At 42.3% G+C, this 21165-nt stretch overlaps 1 protein-coding gene across 4 annotated transcripts in view; it reads right to left on the reverse strand.

The window, feature by feature from the left end:
- Nucleotides 1–21165, reverse strand: part of CHD1L (chromodomain helicase DNA binding protein 1 like) — a 23543-nt gene continuing 2378 nt past the window's right edge. Inside the window, exons 4-24 of one of the 4 annotated variants that reach the window (XM_074594065.1) lie at nt 20968–21019; nt 19943–20057; nt 18369–18400; nt 16257–16338; nt 15240–15402; nt 14741–14896; nt 13447–13539; nt 12897–12993; nt 11408–11481; nt 10196–10306; nt 8496–8610; nt 7904–8057; nt 6641–6806; nt 5156–5301; nt 4624–4787; nt 3796–4004; nt 2657–2755; nt 2183–2253; nt 1806–1920; nt 1453–1561; nt 2–762 (exon numbers count right to left, since the gene is read on the reverse strand). In XM_074594065.1, the coding sequence (XP_074450166.1) occupies nt 684–762; nt 1453–1561; nt 1806–1920; nt 2183–2253; nt 2657–2755; nt 3796–4004; nt 4624–4787; nt 5156–5301; nt 6641–6806; nt 7904–8057; nt 8496–8610; nt 10196–10306; nt 11408–11481; nt 12897–12993; nt 13447–13539; nt 14741–14792 (1854 nt within the window). In that variant the 5' untranslated portion in view covers nt 14793–14896; nt 15240–15402; nt 16257–16338; ... (1 more) ...; nt 19943–20057; nt 20968–21019 and the 3' untranslated portion in view covers nt 2–683. Of the gene's footprint in view, nt 763–1452; nt 1562–1805; nt 1921–2182; nt 2254–2656; nt 2756–3795; nt 4005–4623; nt 4788–5155; nt 5302–6640; nt 6807–7903; nt 8058–8495; nt 8611–10195; nt 10307–11407; nt 11482–12896; nt 12994–13446; nt 13540–14740; nt 14897–15239; nt 15403–16256; nt 16339–18368; nt 18401–19942; nt 20058–20967; nt 21077–21165 lie in introns of all 4 variants that reach the window. The other 3 variants (XM_074594076.1, XM_074594054.1, XM_074594087.1) reach the window with 3 other exon arrangements.

The following is a 21165-nucleotide window of genomic DNA, read 5'->3' on the forward strand; positions in this document are numbered from 1 at the left end:
TGTGGGAGAAGGAAAGGTGTCATTTATTAAAGCCAGTCTCAAATTTTTTCAGCCTTGCACACCTTTGCAAAGAATACTGGTCAGGATTTTGCTGGATTGTAAGCATGTGATTATGTGGCTAAATTTTGTATTTGAACAAATGGAAGTCAAATAGACTTCTGAGGAACTGGAACAACATAAACAGTTTATATTATGTAGTTGTCATGGGGTGTTGTTAATGCAGACAGCTTCCTTTCCACTGAGATGTCTATGAGGGCATGTACCCGGAGTCTCAGGTAACCACTAAAAAGCTGATTGAAAACAGGTATAGTGAGACAAGGGTTGAAATTTGAAGAGGAGGAAAAAATATGGCCAAACAATACTCTATTCCAAGCCCTAGCGATAACTTAATATAAGGGATAACAACTGACCGTCGGCGAAAGTTTAATTTTCCATCTCTAAAACAGATCTGGGATTGAGCCAACATCCTTATCCAAAGAGTCTTTGAACTCTGAAGCAGTCTCATTCCTCTCCAGAGCCACTGACAATATGTAAACGTTCCGTCCAATAAAGGCAGAGAGATACAGGAGCGAATAATGGCTGTGTAAGCCATGTTTCTGAAGTGGATGCGTACAGATTGTCTGCATGAAGTTGAAAAGATCCTTGGCTTTTTGCACGCGTTTCTCAAGGAAATTACTGCATCTTCATGGCTTTGAGGCTGTCATTGAAGATGAATATGGTTGTGAATCAGAAGAAGAGCCTTTATTCCTAGGGAAGTAGTATCTAATAAGAAGTGTCAAGGAAATGCTGTCAAGTGTCAAGGAACGCCAGACAATATGTCCACTAAGAGATTCACCAAGGAAGAAGGCAGAATGCTGTGAATACTATTGTCTTTGTTTCAGGTTTTCAGTTTCACAGAATTGCTGGCAGTGGCAGTATAGCAAATGCATGTCTTCCTAGAGAAGTGACAAAACAGGGCCTCCTTGTAAACCTCTGTTTCCTTTCCTGAAAGGAGAAAGCAGTGAGCTGTTTTGTTTTGAGAGCCTGTCCTAACATACACCAACTCCACCAATCTCAGCCAAGGAAGCAGGTCATCACTTGCCTGGAACATTGTAATGTTTTTTTCACATTCTCACATTTGCTACTTTCTGAGTAATTTCTGTTACTCTGAAATTCCAGTCATCTCACCCACAGGTCTGGCATGTACAGGTAAGTTGATGGCTGTCAACAGAAGACTAGCACCTAGTTCTAACAGATTCTGACAGGCATACTGAATCACACTAATCTGTCGTTATCACCTGAAATGGTAAGTACTCACTGTGGAATGAGTACCTGGATGACAGCAAAGTCAGAGAAACCAAGTTTTTAGCTGGACTGTGGCATCCGTGCCTTACTTTGCATTCACCAAGATATTTAAGGGATCTTTTCAATATTAAGATTCTGAACAAAATAAGACATACTCCAAAAGGATACATTAGAGTGGGGATGCCCCGTGTTGCCAAATATTTTCGGATGAGCCGCTCAGTACCATACCAGTTGAAACCTTTTGTTGCATACCCGATACGTGGAAGATGCACTGTTGCTGAGAAGGAGGGAACAGAGAGTGCATACGCTTTAGGACAAGCTACACATATAGAAAGCAATCTAGATAAGGACTTGAAGGTACCCAACAAGAGCAGAGGAAGTATTTTGGAACACAACATATCTGCCATGGAGATCTCACTCTTACTTCAGAAAAAACACTACAGGAGAGGTGGAAATTGGTCATCATCTTTAGATGCAATCACACATGTAAAGATTCACCGTTCTTCTGCCCAAACACTCACCATTCCTTTTCTTGGCTGCTAAATAAATCTTCTTCAGGCCCTTTTCCAAAGCAGACAGCTTAATGCCAGACAAGTTGTTGGACCGATCCCGGTGCTGAGCTACAATCAGGGCCAACTAAGGACAAAACACACAAAAACATGAAATGGAGCCTATGTACAGCACTAAGAGACACAGTGACAGCTGCTGGAAAACTGCATTACTAATTATTAGCTTTAATAAATGAGAAAAAGATCTCCTTTTCACTAATGTTTAACTGCAACTTAGCCATATTCAGTATTCAGTGCCATTACTATTGTGAAAAAGACATAATGTTCATTTCACACAGCTTCAAAAACATGTGGACAGAGCAACACAAAAGGGAGCTTCTCATTCTCACCAAGTCTTGTCCTTTTTTCCTGGATTTTTTATCATCAATGGGGAACAAGAGGGTTCCTCCTAACTCCAGGTCTGTCCAGAAAACAAGAACACAACAACAACAAAAAAATCAGTCCTGAAGAGTCAACAGTGAGTCAATGTACGATTTCACTTACATTCTGTATTATTCTCATTGCCTTTCTTTATCTCCTCATGATGGTTTCAGCAGAGTCAGTCCCCTTGCCCAGAGAAGCAAGACCGATGTTACCCACCCCCGAGATCAGAATGACCAACCCCTATGCAGAGTTCTCACACTCCAAACAGATCAAGTCAAAGCACCCACTACATTACTACTGTCAGGGCTAGGGAGGCACGTATCTAGAGAAAGAGGAAAAAACATGAGTACCAAGGTATCCAGGCACCTCACTCCTGCAATATCAGTGGGATTTAAGCTCTTTCAAGTGTCTTGGCCTAAGGTCATGTTTTAGTCTCTTACCTTTCATCTTTCCTGCCATCTCATATATTTTCTTTGGCTGATCAGAACGAGCCTCCAGAGCTGTAAATAAACCACCTCTTCCCCAGCGGCCAGAGTCATCTAGAATGAAGTGACAAGTTAGACTCCTTTTAGAAAGTGAGGTCAAAGACCACCCCTCCTTGGAAGGGACCCACTCCGTACAAATGCAATGAATGATTATCAAAAAGATATGGGAACCACAGATGAACTGAAGCCAACCAGTACTCAAAGGACCATCCTAGAGGATAAACCTCAGTCCTTGAGAAAAACAGACTTGTCACAGTTCCCTGAAAAACTCTGCAGGAAGAATCCTTCTTACTGCCGACTGAGAATGCTCAAACAAGTACTAACCATGGCATTGAGCAAATAAACCTGTCAGTATCCTCACATATATGTATATAGGTACACAGAGCACGCACCTAGTATGTCCCCAGATTGGTGCCTTGGGCTTCCCACAACTGGATCTTTTTTATTTGTGGGCTTTCACTTTTACTTGGCATTTCCACTTTAAAATGAAGTTTTGTACTGAGTTCAATATAAGCTAAAGTAGATTATCACGTTCTGCTATAGCCCTGGTCAAAGAGCAGCTCCAATACTGATTCAGGAGGAACTCTGTAATGTGAATTTCCTTAAATTCACAGAGGTCCTTAAATCAGGAGACTAGCCTAGAGCCTCTGTACTGTCAATGTTGAGAGATAAGCACCGAGATAGAGAATCTCTGACCTCAGCCTCTGGAACCGTGTGTCTGTCTCTGCTGACTGTATACGGGAGATTATTTTCAATCTCTACAGCTTCCATGGGATGAGCAAGAGGCCCTGCTCTCAGGACTTGTCCTCCCTTGGCCACAGACATAAAATTTCAAGCCATACAGGCACCTTTCAAGAGGTTCACCCATAAATCCAGAAAAGGCACGAAAAGACTCATATACACCTTGCTAGTACTTGTGTGCGTTATAGATAGCGGAGTAGAGGTTGTATTGCCTCTGCACCACTCAAGATTAAGTCAGACTCAAATCCAAATTATTTCAGCCTGGATGGGAATTAGAAACCATTAGCTAGTAGGGACAATTCAGCCCCCTTGTCCACCTCACCCAACAACATTCCTGTTGTCATAAGGCCCACCTAGGCAGTGGACAATGATGGCATCCTCCTCTTCTGCTTTGGGGTTGGTGACATCTCCCATGACGTACTTGATACAGTTCAGATCTGCATCTCTGTAATCTAAATCCACATTCAGACCAGACTCATCCTCCTCAAACTCTTCCTCAGAGTCACTTTCCTCTGAAGGAAGGCAGGTAGACGTGTAATGATTTGCCTCCCACCAGGCCATCCTGAAACAAAACAAGAGAAGATGATGTTCAATGAAAATCAAAGACTGGGAGTACACACCTGGTTTTAAACCATTGCAGTGAAACACAGGAGACCCGGACCTGCATTCCCTCTGCTCCCCTTCCCTATTTTAGACTGGTAAAAAGTTTACCACAGTTGTTATCTGTGATACTAAGAGCCACATGCCGGTGCGATAAGCCAACTGCAGGCATGGAAAAAGCGAGCATATGACAAAAGGCAAGGAGCTACTTAGAGTGGTAAAAAGGAAGAACATCTAGGAAACAAGGAGGAGAAAGTTAAGACACATGCCAGAGTCACAGATGTCAGACCAATACATAGGGGCCACTGTGACATTTGAGAAAGCTACTCCCAAAAGCTCACTGTACATTCAGATATGGGGTTCTTACTCAGGCCAGTCTCTACGAATTAAATTAGATGTGAAGTCAGACAGCCTATTCAGGGGTAAAGAACCCTTGCTAGGGGCTCAAGCCATTTTTCCACCTTCACATCCCTACATTACACAGTTTGAGCACAACTTCTTTTTGTCAATCAGACACACATTTCCTGAGTATAGTGTAACAGACATCAGCTTACAAGTAGTAGATACAATGCAAACCATACTTTTTTTTGTGTTCTGCCTCTGCTTTTGCCTTCTTTTTTTCCTCCATGAGTCTTGCTCTCTTTGCTGCAGCTTCTTGGCGCTTCTTCCTCCTAGCCTCCAGCTCCTCTGCGCTCAACAAGTGCTTCCTCCTGGCTGACTGTTCCCGGAGGCCTGTGAGGAGGGCCTGGCGAAACAAAGTATAATGGAAACAAACCACTCATCAAAAAGCTATGTCTAGTGCCAACCTTAACCTACACTCCTTTCCAATTTGTCTATTTGTCCACAGATCTTAATCATCAGATCCCAGTTGTCACATAACATGTGGTTTTGTGACCTAAGTTTACATGAGTGCCCTGCACATCATGTCTCTGCTCCGTTATCAGAATTGCCGAATTGTCAGTCCCCCAGATTCAAGAGCCAACTTTACTACATTGACATCCAAATCTTTTAACATGCCTTCTGCAAGCTGTAGGTAAAAAGAGAAAACTGTCAGTTTCATTTTCACAAGTAAATGAAGGAGCATCATACGCCTTGTCATGTCTTCTGTCTTACGTTTGCTTTGTTCCGGAGAGCTCTCCCTTCCTTACTGGTCTCTTCAGTCAAGGCTTTCTGAAGATCCAAAAGCTGATCAAATGCCTTTTTGTCTTCTCTGCTGGGTTCTTTTGAATAATCTTTGCCTTCATACACGTACATGTGATCTTTAAAAAATAATTAAAAAGTGTAAAAAGGAACTGAAAGCCACTAACACCTAAAATGTATAGTGAGATCAGAAGAAATTTAGCTTCTCTGTGACACTGTTCTACCCTCAGCAGAAAAAGATGCTCAATCTCATCATTATTTTTGTATAACTAGTGTCAGCATCATGTAGAAACAAGAGAATCAAGATTTGCTTCCTTAGGCAAAAGCTTTTTATTTAAGTTACTAATACTGGCAAAGAACCTTTCTTCCTATTTTGGTCAATGAACTATTTTAAGTTGTGGCTCCATCCCTTTGGTCATTCTCTTTGGTCATTCCACCTCTGCCAGCAGCATATCCATTTACCTTTGCTAGGTAGTTGCAGGCAACTCTTGTAAAGGGACAGCAAACTTTTGCTTCTGAGCTCCCATACAAGATGAAAGCACAGAACTCTGGCAGCCCAGAGTTACTGCTCATCAGGTGAGGTATCTTCCCAGTAACTATTACACAGTGTGGTACCACTGCTGCTCTTTAGGTTACCAATAGAAAATACCACTCTTTGCTATCTCTCAGCAAATAATTACTTGTTACCGGCAACTGCTGCAGGACGGATAATACCTAACCTGCAGGGCCATATATCTGCTTCAGTCAGAGATCTGTATTTAAGTGCTGTGTACTCAAACAGAAATTCAGTCTTTCTCACCACCACACTAGAAGAGGGAAAGCATCCTTAGAATTTATTCTCATACGGTATGGGGCTATGAAAAACTAACCACAATTGTGTGACATTTGGATTGCGTCCTGGTTTCGTAGAGTACTGAAGACAGAGTAGGTTTGTTCTAGTTACTCTGACTCCACGACTCCACATTTCTTATCTCACATTTTGGAACTTTTAACTTGTGATTTTCACGGACAATAATCTTTTGTTTGGAGATACATACAAAACACCTGCTATATAGCCTTTCTTTAAGTTACCATTATATCTCTAAAATTGTAGATCTATCTTAATGGTGCTCTGTGGGAAAAACAGCATCTGCAATTTGAATATTTCCCCTTTTCTCATGAATTTCATCTGAGGTCTCTAAATATTTGAAGCACACAAAGGAATTCAGACACCAGCCACCAAACTGGGCAAGTATTGTTACTATTATCTTACAAATAGGCAAATAAGGACACAAAAAGAAGAAAAATGCCAATAAAGGCTCAGAAATAAAGTTTGTGGATAGACCACAAACAAAATCCAAGTCACTCAATAACAAGTCCACTTCTTGTTGCCTAAAAAATGCCACCCCTGCCTGGGAAGACTTCTCTAAAAGCACCCAAGTGTCATGCATTTCATAGGAATTTAGATTCTTAACTTACTCTCTGTATCCTCCTCTTCACTCTCTTCTTCGCGTGGCAGCACAACATCCATTACCCACTTCCCTCCTTTTGTCTCTCCAAGGATGTTTTCTAGCTCCACATCCTGTACAGTACTCCCCTCAGAGGACAGCAATTTATCCAAGCCAAATTTCAGGATTTCACTCAGCTTTGACAAAGAGAAGGGGAAGTTCAGTATTAATATTTCCTAATTCCATGCCAATCCCAGTGTCTCGAGCTTCTCAGGCTTAAATACAAAGTATGTATGAGCAGAGAAATCTAAGCGTTACTGTTACCTGTCAAAATACTTATGTTTTAACATGCTTAGTTCTCCCAACACCTGATGGGACAGGCCCCCACAACGTATCTCCCTCAATCATTACTCATCCAGACTTTAACAGCCATTTTTCTCCAGGGCTAAATGACAAAACAGCATTGTATTGACTGCATTCAAGCAGCTTGCTTTGTAGCTAGAAAGACCAGAGTTGGTTTTGCCCCCAACTCCTTTAAAACAAAAGCTTGAATACCACAAAAATCCATGGGGAGAAAAATATCAGCATGGAACTTCTTATGGGCTCAGTTCCACTTCTTCCATGAAAACTAAAATTGCTGAGATACACGCTGGCAGGGCAGGAAGGGGAGGCAGTGGGGGAATGGATACCCTAATTTCAGACCTCTCCCAGGTTTAGCTGCACACAGAGGGCATACTCCCCTAAATGTCACTTTGCTTGAGGTTTTCAACCCAAGTTTTCAGCACAAACCTCAGCTTTCAGATCAGAATTATAAATCATGCCCTGACTCCTGAGACACTACAGTTGCCAAGAGGTCAAGAGAAGGTTGACCAAGTTTCAGACTAGAAACCAAAAGCTGACAAAGTACTTATCATCACCTCTGCTTGTGAGGGAAAAGCACCAAAGACAGATAAGTTCTAGAAACAATGAGTCAGCTTCCACTTTAGACCTATTATAATTAAAAATAAACAACTAAAATTAGGAGAGGTTCTGCCTTCCCCTCTTCTCCAAGAAAACACACCCTTTTTCAACAATGGACGTGCTTCAAAATTGTAAAAACTATCTTCCAATGTTAGATCTTGTCTGGACCTGGGATATTATTTTGGCTCCTAAAACATGCAAAAGCTGTCATGTCAATGCACATCTCTCGCAAAACATGTGTTTGGCTAAGTTCATATCAGACAAATACAGAAACACTCTGGGACATTTCTAACGACATTACTGGAGTCAAATTGAGCACATAGCTCTATTTTACCTGTAGCTCTGCTGCTCCCTGAGGCTTGGGTGCTCCCAGAGCAAAGTGACCCCCTTCTACAATGGCATTTGTCAGACGGAGCTTAGAAGCAGCTCTTCGGTAGATTATTTCTTCAATTGTATCTCGCCCAATCAAGCGTATAATTTTTACAGGCCTTGAAAAGTTTAAGAAAATTCTTATTATTTGCTTTTTCTGAGGTGCACTAAAGCTGTTTCCTTGCACGGAGCACTACCTCTTCACCCGCTCCTTTGGTAGGGAAAATGCGGCAAGAACAAAATGAACAACAATAATCAGCAGAAATGTAATGCTGATACAATTGCTTCTTGACACAAGAGAAATGTTCTCTGCAAAAGTGCAGGCAAACCTCCGGATTCCCTCTCCTCCTCTAAATCAACAAAGCTCCCACCCTAGACACATGACAAGGACAAGACTTCATGAGGCTGCAACAGAAAAACAAAGACATAAAATCCTCTCTGCTCTCCTTCTTTGCTCTTCAATCTACTGTACTTTAACTCTGTTGCCTATGAATAGGGGAAGCAATACTGAGACACCAAGAGTCTGCAACCAAACCAGAAATAGAAACATTTCTCACTTGTTCTGCCCAATCCGGTGAGCTCTTGCTATTGCTTGCAAATCATTTTGCGGATTAAAATCACTATCGGTAAAAATGACTGTATCTGCTGCTGTCAGGTTCATGCCAACTCCACCTACAAACAAAGAAGAGGTCACAAAATATGTCACCAGCAGAAAATAAAAGAGAAGCTGGAGAATTTATGTTATGCAAGGTTCTGTCAGATCTGATCAACTGTATCTAATTCAATCCATCTCTCAACACCAAATTTCATAAGGATCTAAAAAAGATGGGTAAGCCTTCCATTGCCAGCTTCCAGCTTTCTGCAGCAGCCCAAAACCAAGCTGTACTGTGCAATGCAGTCAAAAAAGATGGGGTGCAAGTGAACCAATGCAAAGGGGATAGCTGTCAAGGCTGATGAACGCAGACATATTATTCCACTGGCAGGCAGATTAACCCAACAAGGACTGGCTTCACTGAGGCTACAATGAACTGCCCAAGTCACGACTTGGCTGCAGCAACAGGTAAATACAATGCTGAAACAGAGGAAAACACCAGCCCCAAGTACACAATAAGCAGAGCCTAGGTATTTGTATGATGAAGTTTTTGAGTTAGAGTTTGAGTGGTTAGAGTTTGGGCTGTCATGGAATGAAAAGAAAAAAAAATACAGTTAATTATATTTTTTTTTTATACCCACACTATCGTGTCTACATACTGTAGTTAAAGAGTATGCTTTACATTTCTCCCAGCTCATGTCAAGCACCTCTTCACAGTAATCAGAACATCCCTGCAAGTGGAGACAGTCATGTACCTGAAAAACTGTCCATAACAGTGATAGAAATAGTGTTAGCACGCCTGTTCCCAGCTAAATACAAGATGCTTTGGCCAGACATAGCAATGTGCAGTAATAAGTCTGGCTGACATGGGCAGGGAGAGTTCAGGCACTGTGGGGAGAGACTCACTTATTCCTACCATCTCACATTAGGCGCTTCTCTTCAGTCTCTCCACACGCTCCCCTCAACGCACTGCAGTATCATTGGAGCCAGGCTTACCCAGGAAAGTCTGACCAGAAACCCAAAGGAAAATTTAGTTCAAGTTTGATGCTTGAGATCAAGCAGTGCGAATCCCTCCTCTGGTGACAAGCCTGCCTCTGCGCTTGCTTGAATAGAAAGACAGGGAAGTTTCAAACTACGTAGAAGACACAGATCTGCCTGAGGAGCTAAGAGGGGGAAAAAGCACAGATGGCGGTCCCATGGTGTTCTTTGCAGTCTCAGGACGGTAAAAGGCTGTCATTTGAGTCTGTCTGCCAGCTAGAGAGCATGTCCATGTTCAGTGAACTCGAGAAGTAATTCCACCAGCTTACTTAAAGGAAGTCTGTTCCCGCCTAAAGTCTGGTGCTTGCAGAAATAAGATGCTAATGAGATTCCTTAAGCTCAACCTGGCACAGGGACAGGCATTATGGGACCTGTAATAAAAAAAGTAACTCAAGTGGCTGCAAAATGAAAAGTGTCTTGGCATCAGCTGCCAAAAGGAAAGCACAGAAACCAGATGTCCTAGCTGAGAGACCCAAGTTCAGGATGACTTGTCTCCCTCAAAAATCCGCCAGGTGAATAGGCTCTGCAAGATTCATAACTCCCATAACTCCTTGAAATCTTGCCAGAGAGAGCAAAAGAAGAGTAGAGAGGCAAGATGGGTTGTTTGTCTCTCCTTTCCTTACTTACCCGCTCTGGTGCTCAGCAGGAAGATGAAGATGGGCTGTTGACCAAAGTTCTTAACGGCAAGGTGTCTCTCTTCACCCCTAACAGAACCATCCAGCCGCTCGTAGCTGTAGCCTTTTCAAACAAGCAACACATATGTTTCTGAAATTCTGTCTACGCTCTTACCCTCTTACCTCATTCTCTATTGTCTCACTGCTGTCCTGAAATTTTTTTATGCCAAATCCTCCTGCCTTGATTCTCATTTTATTGCCTTCAACTCGTTCATTCTTTCCTAGTTAAACCTCATATAAAGTGAAGTAGCAACCCTGACTTCCAGATTGACTGTCGGCAAAGGGTAATTTAGCTGAGTCTGAAGCAGAGATTCAGCATTTAATTTACTGCTTGGAAACACAACAGGAAAATTCAGAGCCAAGGTAAAAGAACGTTAGCACACAGTCCCATTTCAGACTATGCTGTGCTGGCTGTTGGCCCCACAAAACAGGCCAACAACCATTGGACCCTCCTTATGCAAACTCCCACGGCATTGAATGTGTGCTTTCCTGTGAGCAAGCAGTATGGGATATGGCCCTACATTTGGCTTTATCCTGAATTATTAGTTGTCCAAAACCATAAACACCAAACAAAAGCCTCTTTCATGGGAAATCCTAAGTAGGCATGGAGCCACATGGATTGAAACAAAAGAAAATGTCCCAAGAACACTTTGGTAACCTTGCCAAAAATGGTCTGATTCAACCTGCCCTCACTGACATGTTGGGGCCCCACTGCCAACAACTGTTTTAATCAAAAATTAATTTCCTGGTATGAATGCGGCCCAAATTGCATTTTGTGCTGGACAAACTCAATCTAGAGCAAGCCTACTACCTTCTGTGCAATTACTTCAGGACTTGGGTACATAACTGAACACAGATATATATGAAACATTGCTACCCTCCCATCTATTAGCTCCTTTTTATCAGGGAACCTAAGCTGAAACTGCTTTGAAGAGAAGAACAACATTAGAGAGCCAGCTCATTTCAGTCAGGTGGCAGCACAGCAAACTCAAGACCCTCCAACTCACAGTGCCACTCCAACAATATGGTTTCTATCTACTAAGAAGCAATAAATACCCATCACAGTCCCTTCTCCAGCCCAAGCAGATCAACCAAAATCAGAGGAACAATATAGGGTAGAGATCATTAGGATAAGCCCTCTGCTGCCAAAGAGTGCGGAACGTACCTCTATAGTCCATGTAGTCTTGCAGGATATCAAGCAGTTGAGTCATCTGAGAAAAGAGCAAGACACGGTGGCCACTGGAAGAACAACGTGAGACACCATGAGCCTCAATGAACTGTGACAGCATTTCACAGAGTGGTAGAGGGGTTACAATAGCTTAACCAGTCACTGCCACATAGCAAGGCCACATCACTTCTGTACACTAAGTCATGGCTCATTCCCTCACATTTTCAGCCCCACATCCAGATGCAATCAGTCAGCCTCATCTGCCATCATCAGTTGTCATATCTAGAGTCTGGAGTCACAGAGACGTAACAAAGCTCTGACACAGCTCTGCTTCTGGCTGGATGCAGCCTGGCGAGGATCCAAAGGAGCCTGTCTAAAAGAATACTCAGCTTCAACCTAGTATCATGAGGTCTTCCTCACTGCATGACCTGCCACACCAGACTGCTCTCAAAACACACACTACAACACATCTTAAATGCTGCAAAAACGTAATATCAGCATCTCTGTGACAATAGAGCATTTCCTTCTCCAGCAGATGACCCTCAAAGACCAGACTTTCCCTAAATGGTGTATAAGTGAGAAATCAACTCTCTTCCCTCCCAGCCACAGACCTGAGTGCCTGTTTAAATCAGACTTCACTGTAGAGAAGAACACAAGCATTTTCAAGTCCAGAATTTGCAGCAGGCTAGTCCTGTGGCAAAGACATTCAAGGGAGAGGCACCCACTTACGAGGTGCTATGCAGCAGAAGGACGAAGACATCCTCCACAACCACATCAGAATTTCCCAAGGTCTGCTGAAGCTCTATCCTTTGGAAGTACTCAAAAGGAAATTGCAGCCCAATTAAGAGAGAAGATAGAATTTGTGTCATGCAGGAGGCATAGCTTCACAGACTGCACAAGAATACAAAGTGCAGTTTGATTTGCCTCCCATCTGAGAGCTGGAGGGAGATACCCAAGGTCCTTGGGTCTTAAGCCACCAAAGCTCAACACAAGGAGTTATGAATGCCATTCCCAAAGCTGAAGTTTCAGTTTACTCCTGGGTTTTGGTCCAGTCAAATTTCTTTTTCATGTTTGCTATGCATTCTGCCTCCTGGGCTAACACAGGCACGGTAGCACAAAGGAACTCAACTGATGCATTGGAAGCAATTCTCAGGAAATCCACAGTCAAACCAGATACGCTGAATACCATGTCAGATGGTTATTCTCCCAGGTTCCCAAATACAGCAAATATAACATGTGAGAGAGTTAGTAAAGCGTTTTAAGAAACGTTTAAAGGGAAGCTACAAAAATCTACCATCTCTAATGCAGCTCCTTATATTGAAATGACTTCTTTCAGGTAGTCAGTAAATGCAATAAACAGGCCAGTGCTTGCGTTGTGGTGAGTATCTGCTCAATCTCTGACTAAATAAGGTAGTTTGCCTTCCCAGTTTACCTCTTCTCCCTATGTCAACCCCACTCTTATCTTCCCCACCCCAACAGGACATACCCAGCATACAAGAATGAAAGGAGCTTATCCAACAAACACAGCTTGCCACTGGCTTCAACAATGTGGTCTCCAATCTCAAAGGGTTCTGGCTCAACACCTGGAACAGAAAGGAATTTCAGAAGCAGACCTAATCCTATGCAAGTAACAACTCAGTGGTCAACCTCAGCATTGTCTGCACTGCCAGCTATTGCCAAGCAGACCCCTACAATGCTTGCTTGAGAAGCGATGGTCCTTCTCTGTCTCTAAAGAACACTCTCAGTAGCTCACAAAGTATTGTAATTTCATTGTTTAGGTAAGAGAAGACATACAAGTGCAGAGCTGCAGTAAGAAACTCAGACTTCACAGAGTCCTCTAATTTATTCCTCATTATTGATAAACTGTCATGTGTTGAAACTGGTCACAAACTCACAGCTGCTACTGATTCAAGTACAACATTGTTTATTACTTGCTTCTTCTAAGCATTACACTGTCAAGCAATAATAGAAAAACACCATGCAAATCAAGAAACTTACTTTTTTCCATTTCAAGAGAGGGAACAGTGCTTTCTTACCATTGAAAAGGTATGGGTGGGCAACACACTTCCGAAGCTGAATTAAGACATTCTGAAGTGTAACCTTCCTTCCTGTTTCACTTTCAAATGCATCTGGAACAAAGAGCACAGAAAAGGAACTGAGCAGGAAAGCCCACGCTCCATCAGTGCTCGCGACTGGGAATGTCTGGGTACTGAGCACTGTTCTGCGGTACTTCAGCACTGGAGTATTTCTCTCTGCATATCACACTTGCATTTGAATTTCCATCTCAAGACTAATACATCCGTTTTCATGAATCAAACAAAATTTCCCTTACATTTTTTGGACAAGCCTTTAGAAATAGATCCTGAAGAAAACTACTCTGCCTTGTCAAAAGCCCTGGAACTTTCCGGACTCCCTGGAAAGGGTCACTGTCATTTTTATAAGAGTGAATTACAGATCTAGAAATGATCGAAAATAGTGAAAGAAATTTGGTGCAGTTCATTTGAATTTTCCAACAAAAAGAGTAACACAGCACCATCAAGATCTCCTGGGCAACCAGGAAGTTAAGAAGGGTTGCATTTTTCTGAGGAGAAAAAGAAAACACATGCACATATGCTGACTCCAGAAGAAGAAGGTTCAGATTGCCTGGTGATGTTCATGAAAAGTGCTAGCATGCTAGCTCGAAGAATAAAGGGTCTCCATCCCCCCAGTTTTACTTTCCCTGCAACACATAAGGACTGGCAAGCCATATGATGTGGTGTGTATAGATGGAGAAGGAGAAATTCAGAGAGAAGCAAACACTTTCTCATACCTCAGGATGCTTTGTTACAGTTAGTTCACCCGTGAAGCGACAAGAAGCGAGCTACTATGGTAACAAGTCTGTGGCTGCATTGTTTATATGGCCCTGTGGTTTCCTAAGAAACTCATCTACATCCATGCTTTATGGCATCTGTGCTACTACTGGAAAATTTGTAGATATCCACATATCCAAAAATTTCCTGTACCACCCTTTTGTCTGAACACAAAAACACAGGATAGGAGCAGGCTTACCTCGTGAGAAGTATTTTTAATTACAGGCTAGCCCAAAGCAGAATCCTGAAGCTGATCCTCCCTAGCTCTGCAACAGCTCAGCTCTAGATCCATGTGTCTCTTATTTTATCACAAGCTAAAACCACAAATCAAGCAGCCGAAAGCACTGAATTTGACATGTTTATTCTGTGAATATTCTGCAGGCCAAAGTATCTTCCGCTTCACTACAACAGAGCATGGATTTACAAAAGGAATTAATTTTGTTTTTAAAATTAACTGGTAGGATTCAAAACCCTCAGTTACCTAGATCTTTCATCAAAATGGCCTTGTAGTACTTCCTTTGCAAAGCTGACATTCCATGGTACAGAACCACTTCCACCTTCTTTGGCAGCTCTGCAGCCACCTCAGATTTCACTCTTCGAAGCAAAAATGGCTGCAGAAGATTGTGCAATTCTTTGGCTATGCAGAGGCAGGGGAAAAAGGGAGGAGATTACTGCATTAAATTTAAGGAGTGTGTACAGTACCTTCATAACTATATTTTCAAAATAAATGTATAAGGAACCTTACATCTATTAGTGAAATGATTCAAGCATGATTTTACAAACAGAGAAACCAAAATATAGCTGCATACCTGAAATACTTAAGAGCTACATTAAGGTAAGTAATCACTACTTTTAGCGGCCTTGTTTTAAAGCTAGTCAGCATTAAAAGAAAGCAAATAAAGAGGACACAACATGCCCGTTTCCTATTCAAGATAACAACAGCTGGTTCTGACTGAAGTACAATATTGCTTATTACTGACCTGGCTCACTCTCCTTTTCAATTGCTTGGTAATAGTCAACAAACTCTTTTGCTTGTTCCCTAGGAAAGATGTCAGGTTCTACAAGGCTAAGTAGGGCATACAGTTCCTGGAGGCTGTTCTGGATTGGAGTGCCTGTGAGTAGCAGGCTGAAGCCTACTGAAAACTGAAAGAACCAGCAACAAAACAAAATTATTAGGAGAAAATATCTGGAATGAAAAGTTACTTAAAGTACAACTCCACCCACACCACTCTCAAGCTTAACTTAAAGATGACAGGTGACACAGAACTGCCCGCAAAATGCTGCAAATGTCTGCCAAAATCATCCAACATAAGGTATGGTGTGACAGTCAAACAGCTCCACCAAACTGACTAGAATGGCACCAATGCAGGGAAGCTAGTGTAAGCAAAATAAAAACAAAGTGCAAAACTGACACCATTAAAATTGTCAGCTCCAGGCACTCTACGGTTCAATATTGCATACTCGGTGTTAGGTAATGAGAGGTGACCAGAACATGCTGTTGGAATAGGACAGTGAAATGAAACGTGCACTTCAGCTGGGCTAATTGCCTTCCACTTTACTGGGGGGACAAGCCCTTATTCCCACCTGACCGCGCTCAGACTTTTCTGCAGTTGCCAACCTATCATTACTCCTCATGTCTTTGCTAGCACATGGGTCATCATCTCCCACCTCCATTGTGACAACAGGCTGCAAGACCTTGCTAGAGCTTTTACCCACCAGCACTGGCATACTGCTCCCAGGCACCACTTTAGTAACTCTGGTTACATCCCCGTCCCCCTTCAGACCTAGTTTAAAGCCCTTTCAATGAGTCCTGATAACTCCTGTCCCCCAAATATGGGAATCTGCCACTAAATATGGGAATCTGTTCAACCAGCTCTGATGGAAACTGCTTGTGGCCCAGAGCTTAATAAATACTTGGAGGAACAAACAGAGAATCTCTATGCTATACTGAAGAGGAAAAAGTCTTTAGACACTGTAAGGTAGATGAGTTATTTTACCTCAGAAAGCGTCTTGTAAAGCAGAGAACTTTGATTTTTCAGTCTGTGAGCTTCATCTACAACCAAGGCAGCCCAGTTAAAGCTGAACAAACACAAAACAGCATCTTCAGTTAGTGGCTGACAATTCATTCTTGTAAGTACAAAAAGACTGAAACAAGTGGTGGCTCTGCTTGGCTGAACTTGAGATAGTCCCACCACATGAACAACAAGCAAACATTACAGGTTGGGTGGGAGGAATTCACAGGTACTGGTTTTCAAGAGCCAATGCAGCTTCTTAACTATAGCCTGGATGAGTTTCTCTGCAATCAAAACTTTGTTCAAGTGAACAAATTCACTTGAATTTGTTGCTTCACCCTCAAAATGGTGAAAATGACATAAGCACAAGTTAGTCAAACATTCAAGGAGATCTACAATTTGGAAAAAGACATATGAAACTAGGCCATAGCACCCGTGCAAAAACTCAACAGCTCTCAGGAGGTAGCGATGACAGAGTGATTACAAGTCTTTTGCAAATCACCCAAGACAGGAGCTTCAACTTATTCTAGGTTCATACAGCTATATAGAGTGTTTCCTCAAGTAGGCTGCAGAATCACTGTTGATCTAGTAGATCCGCTAGGCTTCATACAAACTCCAGATCTTTTCAAACCTTAGTGCTTGTTCCTGCTTATCACTAGGGTTTCAACTTCTACATCAGAGAGCGATTTCCATGCAGTCAAGTCTGGCTGATGGGTAGGCAGGGAAAGGAAAGCAACTTTTCTTAGCCACATGCTCCTCTTCCCAGTGGAATACAAGGGCTACATACAAGCGATCTACATTCTCCCCACAGAGAAGCTTTCTGTTTGCCTTGATTCCCCTCTTCACTATTAAAGAGTGGTTCTCCATTGCCAGGACAGTCAAATGTCATTATTCTTATTCTACAGGCTCAGGAACCAAATTACAGAGGGGACACTGCAGTGCGAAGCATTGCAGAAACACACGTGCAGAGCTGAGTCTGATCTCTCGTGCATCTGCTTCTACACAGGACAAGGTGCAAATGATTAGCAACCACTTTTTTCAGAAGGAAGACCAGAGGGCAAAAAAACCCCAAATTTGAGTGACATGGCTTTGATATTACGTGCTAGCCTTAGAAGTAGGAAACTGCACTGGAGATGACATTTCTGTGATACTAGGGCCAGTTACTTTCTCTTTCTGGGTACTATATACCAAAGCTAAACCGCAAAATAAGCAGAATCATACGCAGCAGTGCAGTACATGATATGGAACTGTAAGAACAGTATAGCTGTGGCTACCTTTCATTAGGCCTGGCTTCTACCATCATGCATTAATCCAGCACAACTTGCTATTTCCAGCAGCGGCCAAGGACAGGTGCTTTGCTGAAAGACAACAGCGTGCCCGTAGCAGGGCCTGACTAGTTCTGGGAGATCCAAAATTGTGTCAGTGAGGGACACTAGGCTTCTGCTCCTACCCTCATGATATCTGGCTGACCCCAGCATTCATCACAGCGCTTATCACTACTGCAAGGCATTGGTGCTATTATTAAAAAATATGAAAACTCCTTCCCATTTCAACTGTAGGCTTCTGTAAAATCCTGCATGACCATGACAATACTTTCTACAGGCTGAATTTCAGTCGTATAATCAGTCATGCTAGAAAGCGTAATGCTCCAGAAGCCCTCCACAGTTCTGACTGGTGCAAGAGGCAATAAACTTCAAGATACGGTATTAGCACGTGATTACCATAGTATAATGCAGGTGAATTTCAGCAAATTTTGCACCTAATACCTTTATAATCTGAAGATCTTGAAGACCTCCTCTGTTCCAAGTATCACTCTTCTGGACTGATATTTAGTGTAGTGCTATAAGCCACTACGTATCCTATTATTTTGAGTTAACTGGCTTGAAAACTGTCCTTGGGGTAAGTTCACTTACATCTTAGCTGACATTAAAGATTCTTCACTGAAAGCTGGTACAGACAAAGCTCTAATCACAAGCAAAGAACATCCTTGGCTCTTGTGAAATAAGCACAGGATCTCATGCACATACTAACATACACTTAAGAAATCACTGTCAGATGTGCAGAATTAGATTTGAAAAAAATTAAAACCAGACTCACGATTTTAGAAATGCTGCATCTTTCAGACAGATCTGCAATGAAAAGAAATGAACCGTGATTTATGACTTAAGTTAACACACCAGTTAAGAAACAGAACATCTTTTTGTCTACTTGCAAACTATGGTGGAATGGAGGAGAATGGAATGAAGCCACTTATTACCTGAGGAACGTAACACGACAGCTATTGTAACCACAAGCTGTTGTGATCCTACATTTTAACTCATCTGGCAAAACACCAGCAGCAGAACCTCAGAGAATTAATGGAAATTTACACACACCATAAATGCTCTTCAGCTCTGTAAAGTTTTTCATATCTTTCTCACTCAGTAAGAAACAGCATGCCCCTTCAGCATCACAGTCTCTTTCAGTCTAACCAAATATATGCTTCAGTGGATTAATCTAAGCTATTACAATGACCTGATAGCATCCTAAAGTGTAGACTTTGCTTGCCCAACTTCAGATTCAGAGGAAGAGAAATCAGGTAGCTCAAGATAAATCCTTAAAAAGCACAGAATTCTATCGTCAAAAGCAACAGAGACAAGAAAAATCCCGGCTAAGTGCATCTCTTGATACAGTTGATTGCTTTCTTGGACTTGCTTCAGTATGAGCACCTCTACTTATCACATTCAGGACAAGGGTTATCACTACTCCCCACTCCTGTTTGTGCGACATGGAAAAAGATTCAGTGTACCTGAATGGTGAGCACAGGTCCCACAACTCCCAGTGGGAAGAGACCGTAAAATACTTGAAGAGTGGGAAAACAGAAGGGCAAAGGGAAAGGGAGATCAGAAGGGAAACGGCAGAGGGGAGGGGAAAAAAAAAAAGGGAGCTGTAAGAAGTGGTTTTCATCTAATTTCAAGTTGATGTGTTTGTTAAAAGATTGTTAAAATAAAATCAAAGTGCTGATAAGAAGTAACACCTGAGTGGGACTGGCTCATAAGAGAAAAATAAGGGCTTTTTCCCACTCCAGATAACTAAGCACGAGATCATCCTAAGTCCAAAGCAGTGATCAAGGAAACAACCCTATTCTGGTTAGTTCCATTTACAACAGGACAGGACCTTCTCAGGAGAGCTATGATCAGATTCAGCCCAAAGTCCTATCAATTGTAACAGGAACGTAACCATTTTGCAGTCCAGGAATGAGAGTTTTGTCCGAGGAGGGCATGCTGAAAGGGGCACGAAAAAGACAAACTCTTTCTAAGCGTTCTTGCATTGCCCAATTAATAGAATCTTAATAAACATCACAGATATGTATGCTTCTATTAAATATTACAGGTCTGTAAGACACCATACAAAGTCAATGCAGATACCATTTAGCATTAGTTAAGGACGGACATGGGTCTATTTTCTTTGCTCAAGGTGTGATGCAGCTATGCAGTAATGCTGGGGTTAAAGTAGATTATCTTAGGGGCACAAAAACCGCAGCAACTTAGTTCAGTTTGTAGAATGGGTTACACAGTAGAAAATCACTGAGGAAGGTCAGAGATGAGTACCGAGGACAAGGCATGAGATGGGTGGTACAGGGGAATGGAAAAGGCAAGGAAAAACTTTATCCCTCCTTTCAAGTGACATACCTCATATGTTGTCAAGAGCACATGGAGGTGAGATTGCTCTTTCAGGTTCTGCTGCAGTTTGGGTCGTTCCTCCTTGCTGCCTACGTATGTCACAAAGGAAAGACCTGGAGCAAACCTATCGTCAAGAGAAAGACAGAGCAAAAACAGTGAGTCAAGCTAAGTCTTTCATGTTTAAGACCCTCAACCCCATTATCAAACATAGCTACTGCACAGATAATGAGAACCTCCTATCCAAACACCCTACCCTCTTGTGAGATGTGGCTGGATCTCAGCTTTTGAACCTAACCCCTTCCTGACTAGTATGCATCTCAGGTTGGCACCTCAGCTGCTGGTTCTGGTCTGGACAAGTCACAAATAAACTGCCTTCTCCTAGGTCTCACAGTTCAACGCAGATGATTGAAAACCAGTCTCATGGCCCATCTGTTATGCTGAACTGAAAAAGCTCATGAGAAGGTAGTGAATGAATAGAGTTTGCCCAGTTGGGGCCAAAGAATTGGCCTAAATCATGCTAAAATAAAGGGAATGTCTGCAGCAAACAGATCTAAGTCAGGGCCTCAAAAATCTATCCTCTTAGCCAAGAAGCAGATAAAACCAGTTCCATGGAGGAAGAGTTGGGGCCATAAATTTTTTCCTCATTTAATCCCACCACTGATATTTGGCTAATGGTCCTCCTGTTCACTGCTTATCAATGAAGGAATGCATTCTACCCCAACTATTCCCACTGCAAGTCTATCCAAATCAGGCCAGCTCACTTCAGAATGTAACCTGGATGACTTCAGATCCTCAGAGACAGCATTGCCTGATAGTCACATAGACAGAGTTCTGTTCTAATCTTTAGCTTTCCGCCCTTCCTCCTAAAAGGAATCTTTGGGCTCCAGCTCAAAAATGTATGATTTCAGGGCATGGCAAATGTGCCATCAGCACACTTTGCATGCCAGTGAAGACGGGTTGCATGCACAGATGTAATGTGTTTTGCATGCATATGTGAGCATGCCATGAAAGATACTATTCAACTTGGGTCTTACCTTTCATTATACAGAATCCTGGGTGTCTTCAGCAGATTTTGCCTAAGAGAGGCTGATCATGGAGGGTTACAAATCAATAAAAAGCAAGGAGCTAGTGGGGGCATTTGGGCTGAAAGTCAGACAAGACTATAAGTTGGATGAAATCATGTATACCACAGCATTCTAAAGACTACACATTAACTGCAAGTGGTGTTTGCA

The sequence above is a fragment of the Larus michahellis genome, chromosome 1, assembly GCF_964199755.1.
Source record: "Larus michahellis chromosome 1, bLarMic1.1, whole genome shotgun sequence".
NCBI lineage: Eukaryota > Metazoa > Chordata > Aves > Charadriiformes > Laridae > Larus > Larus michahellis.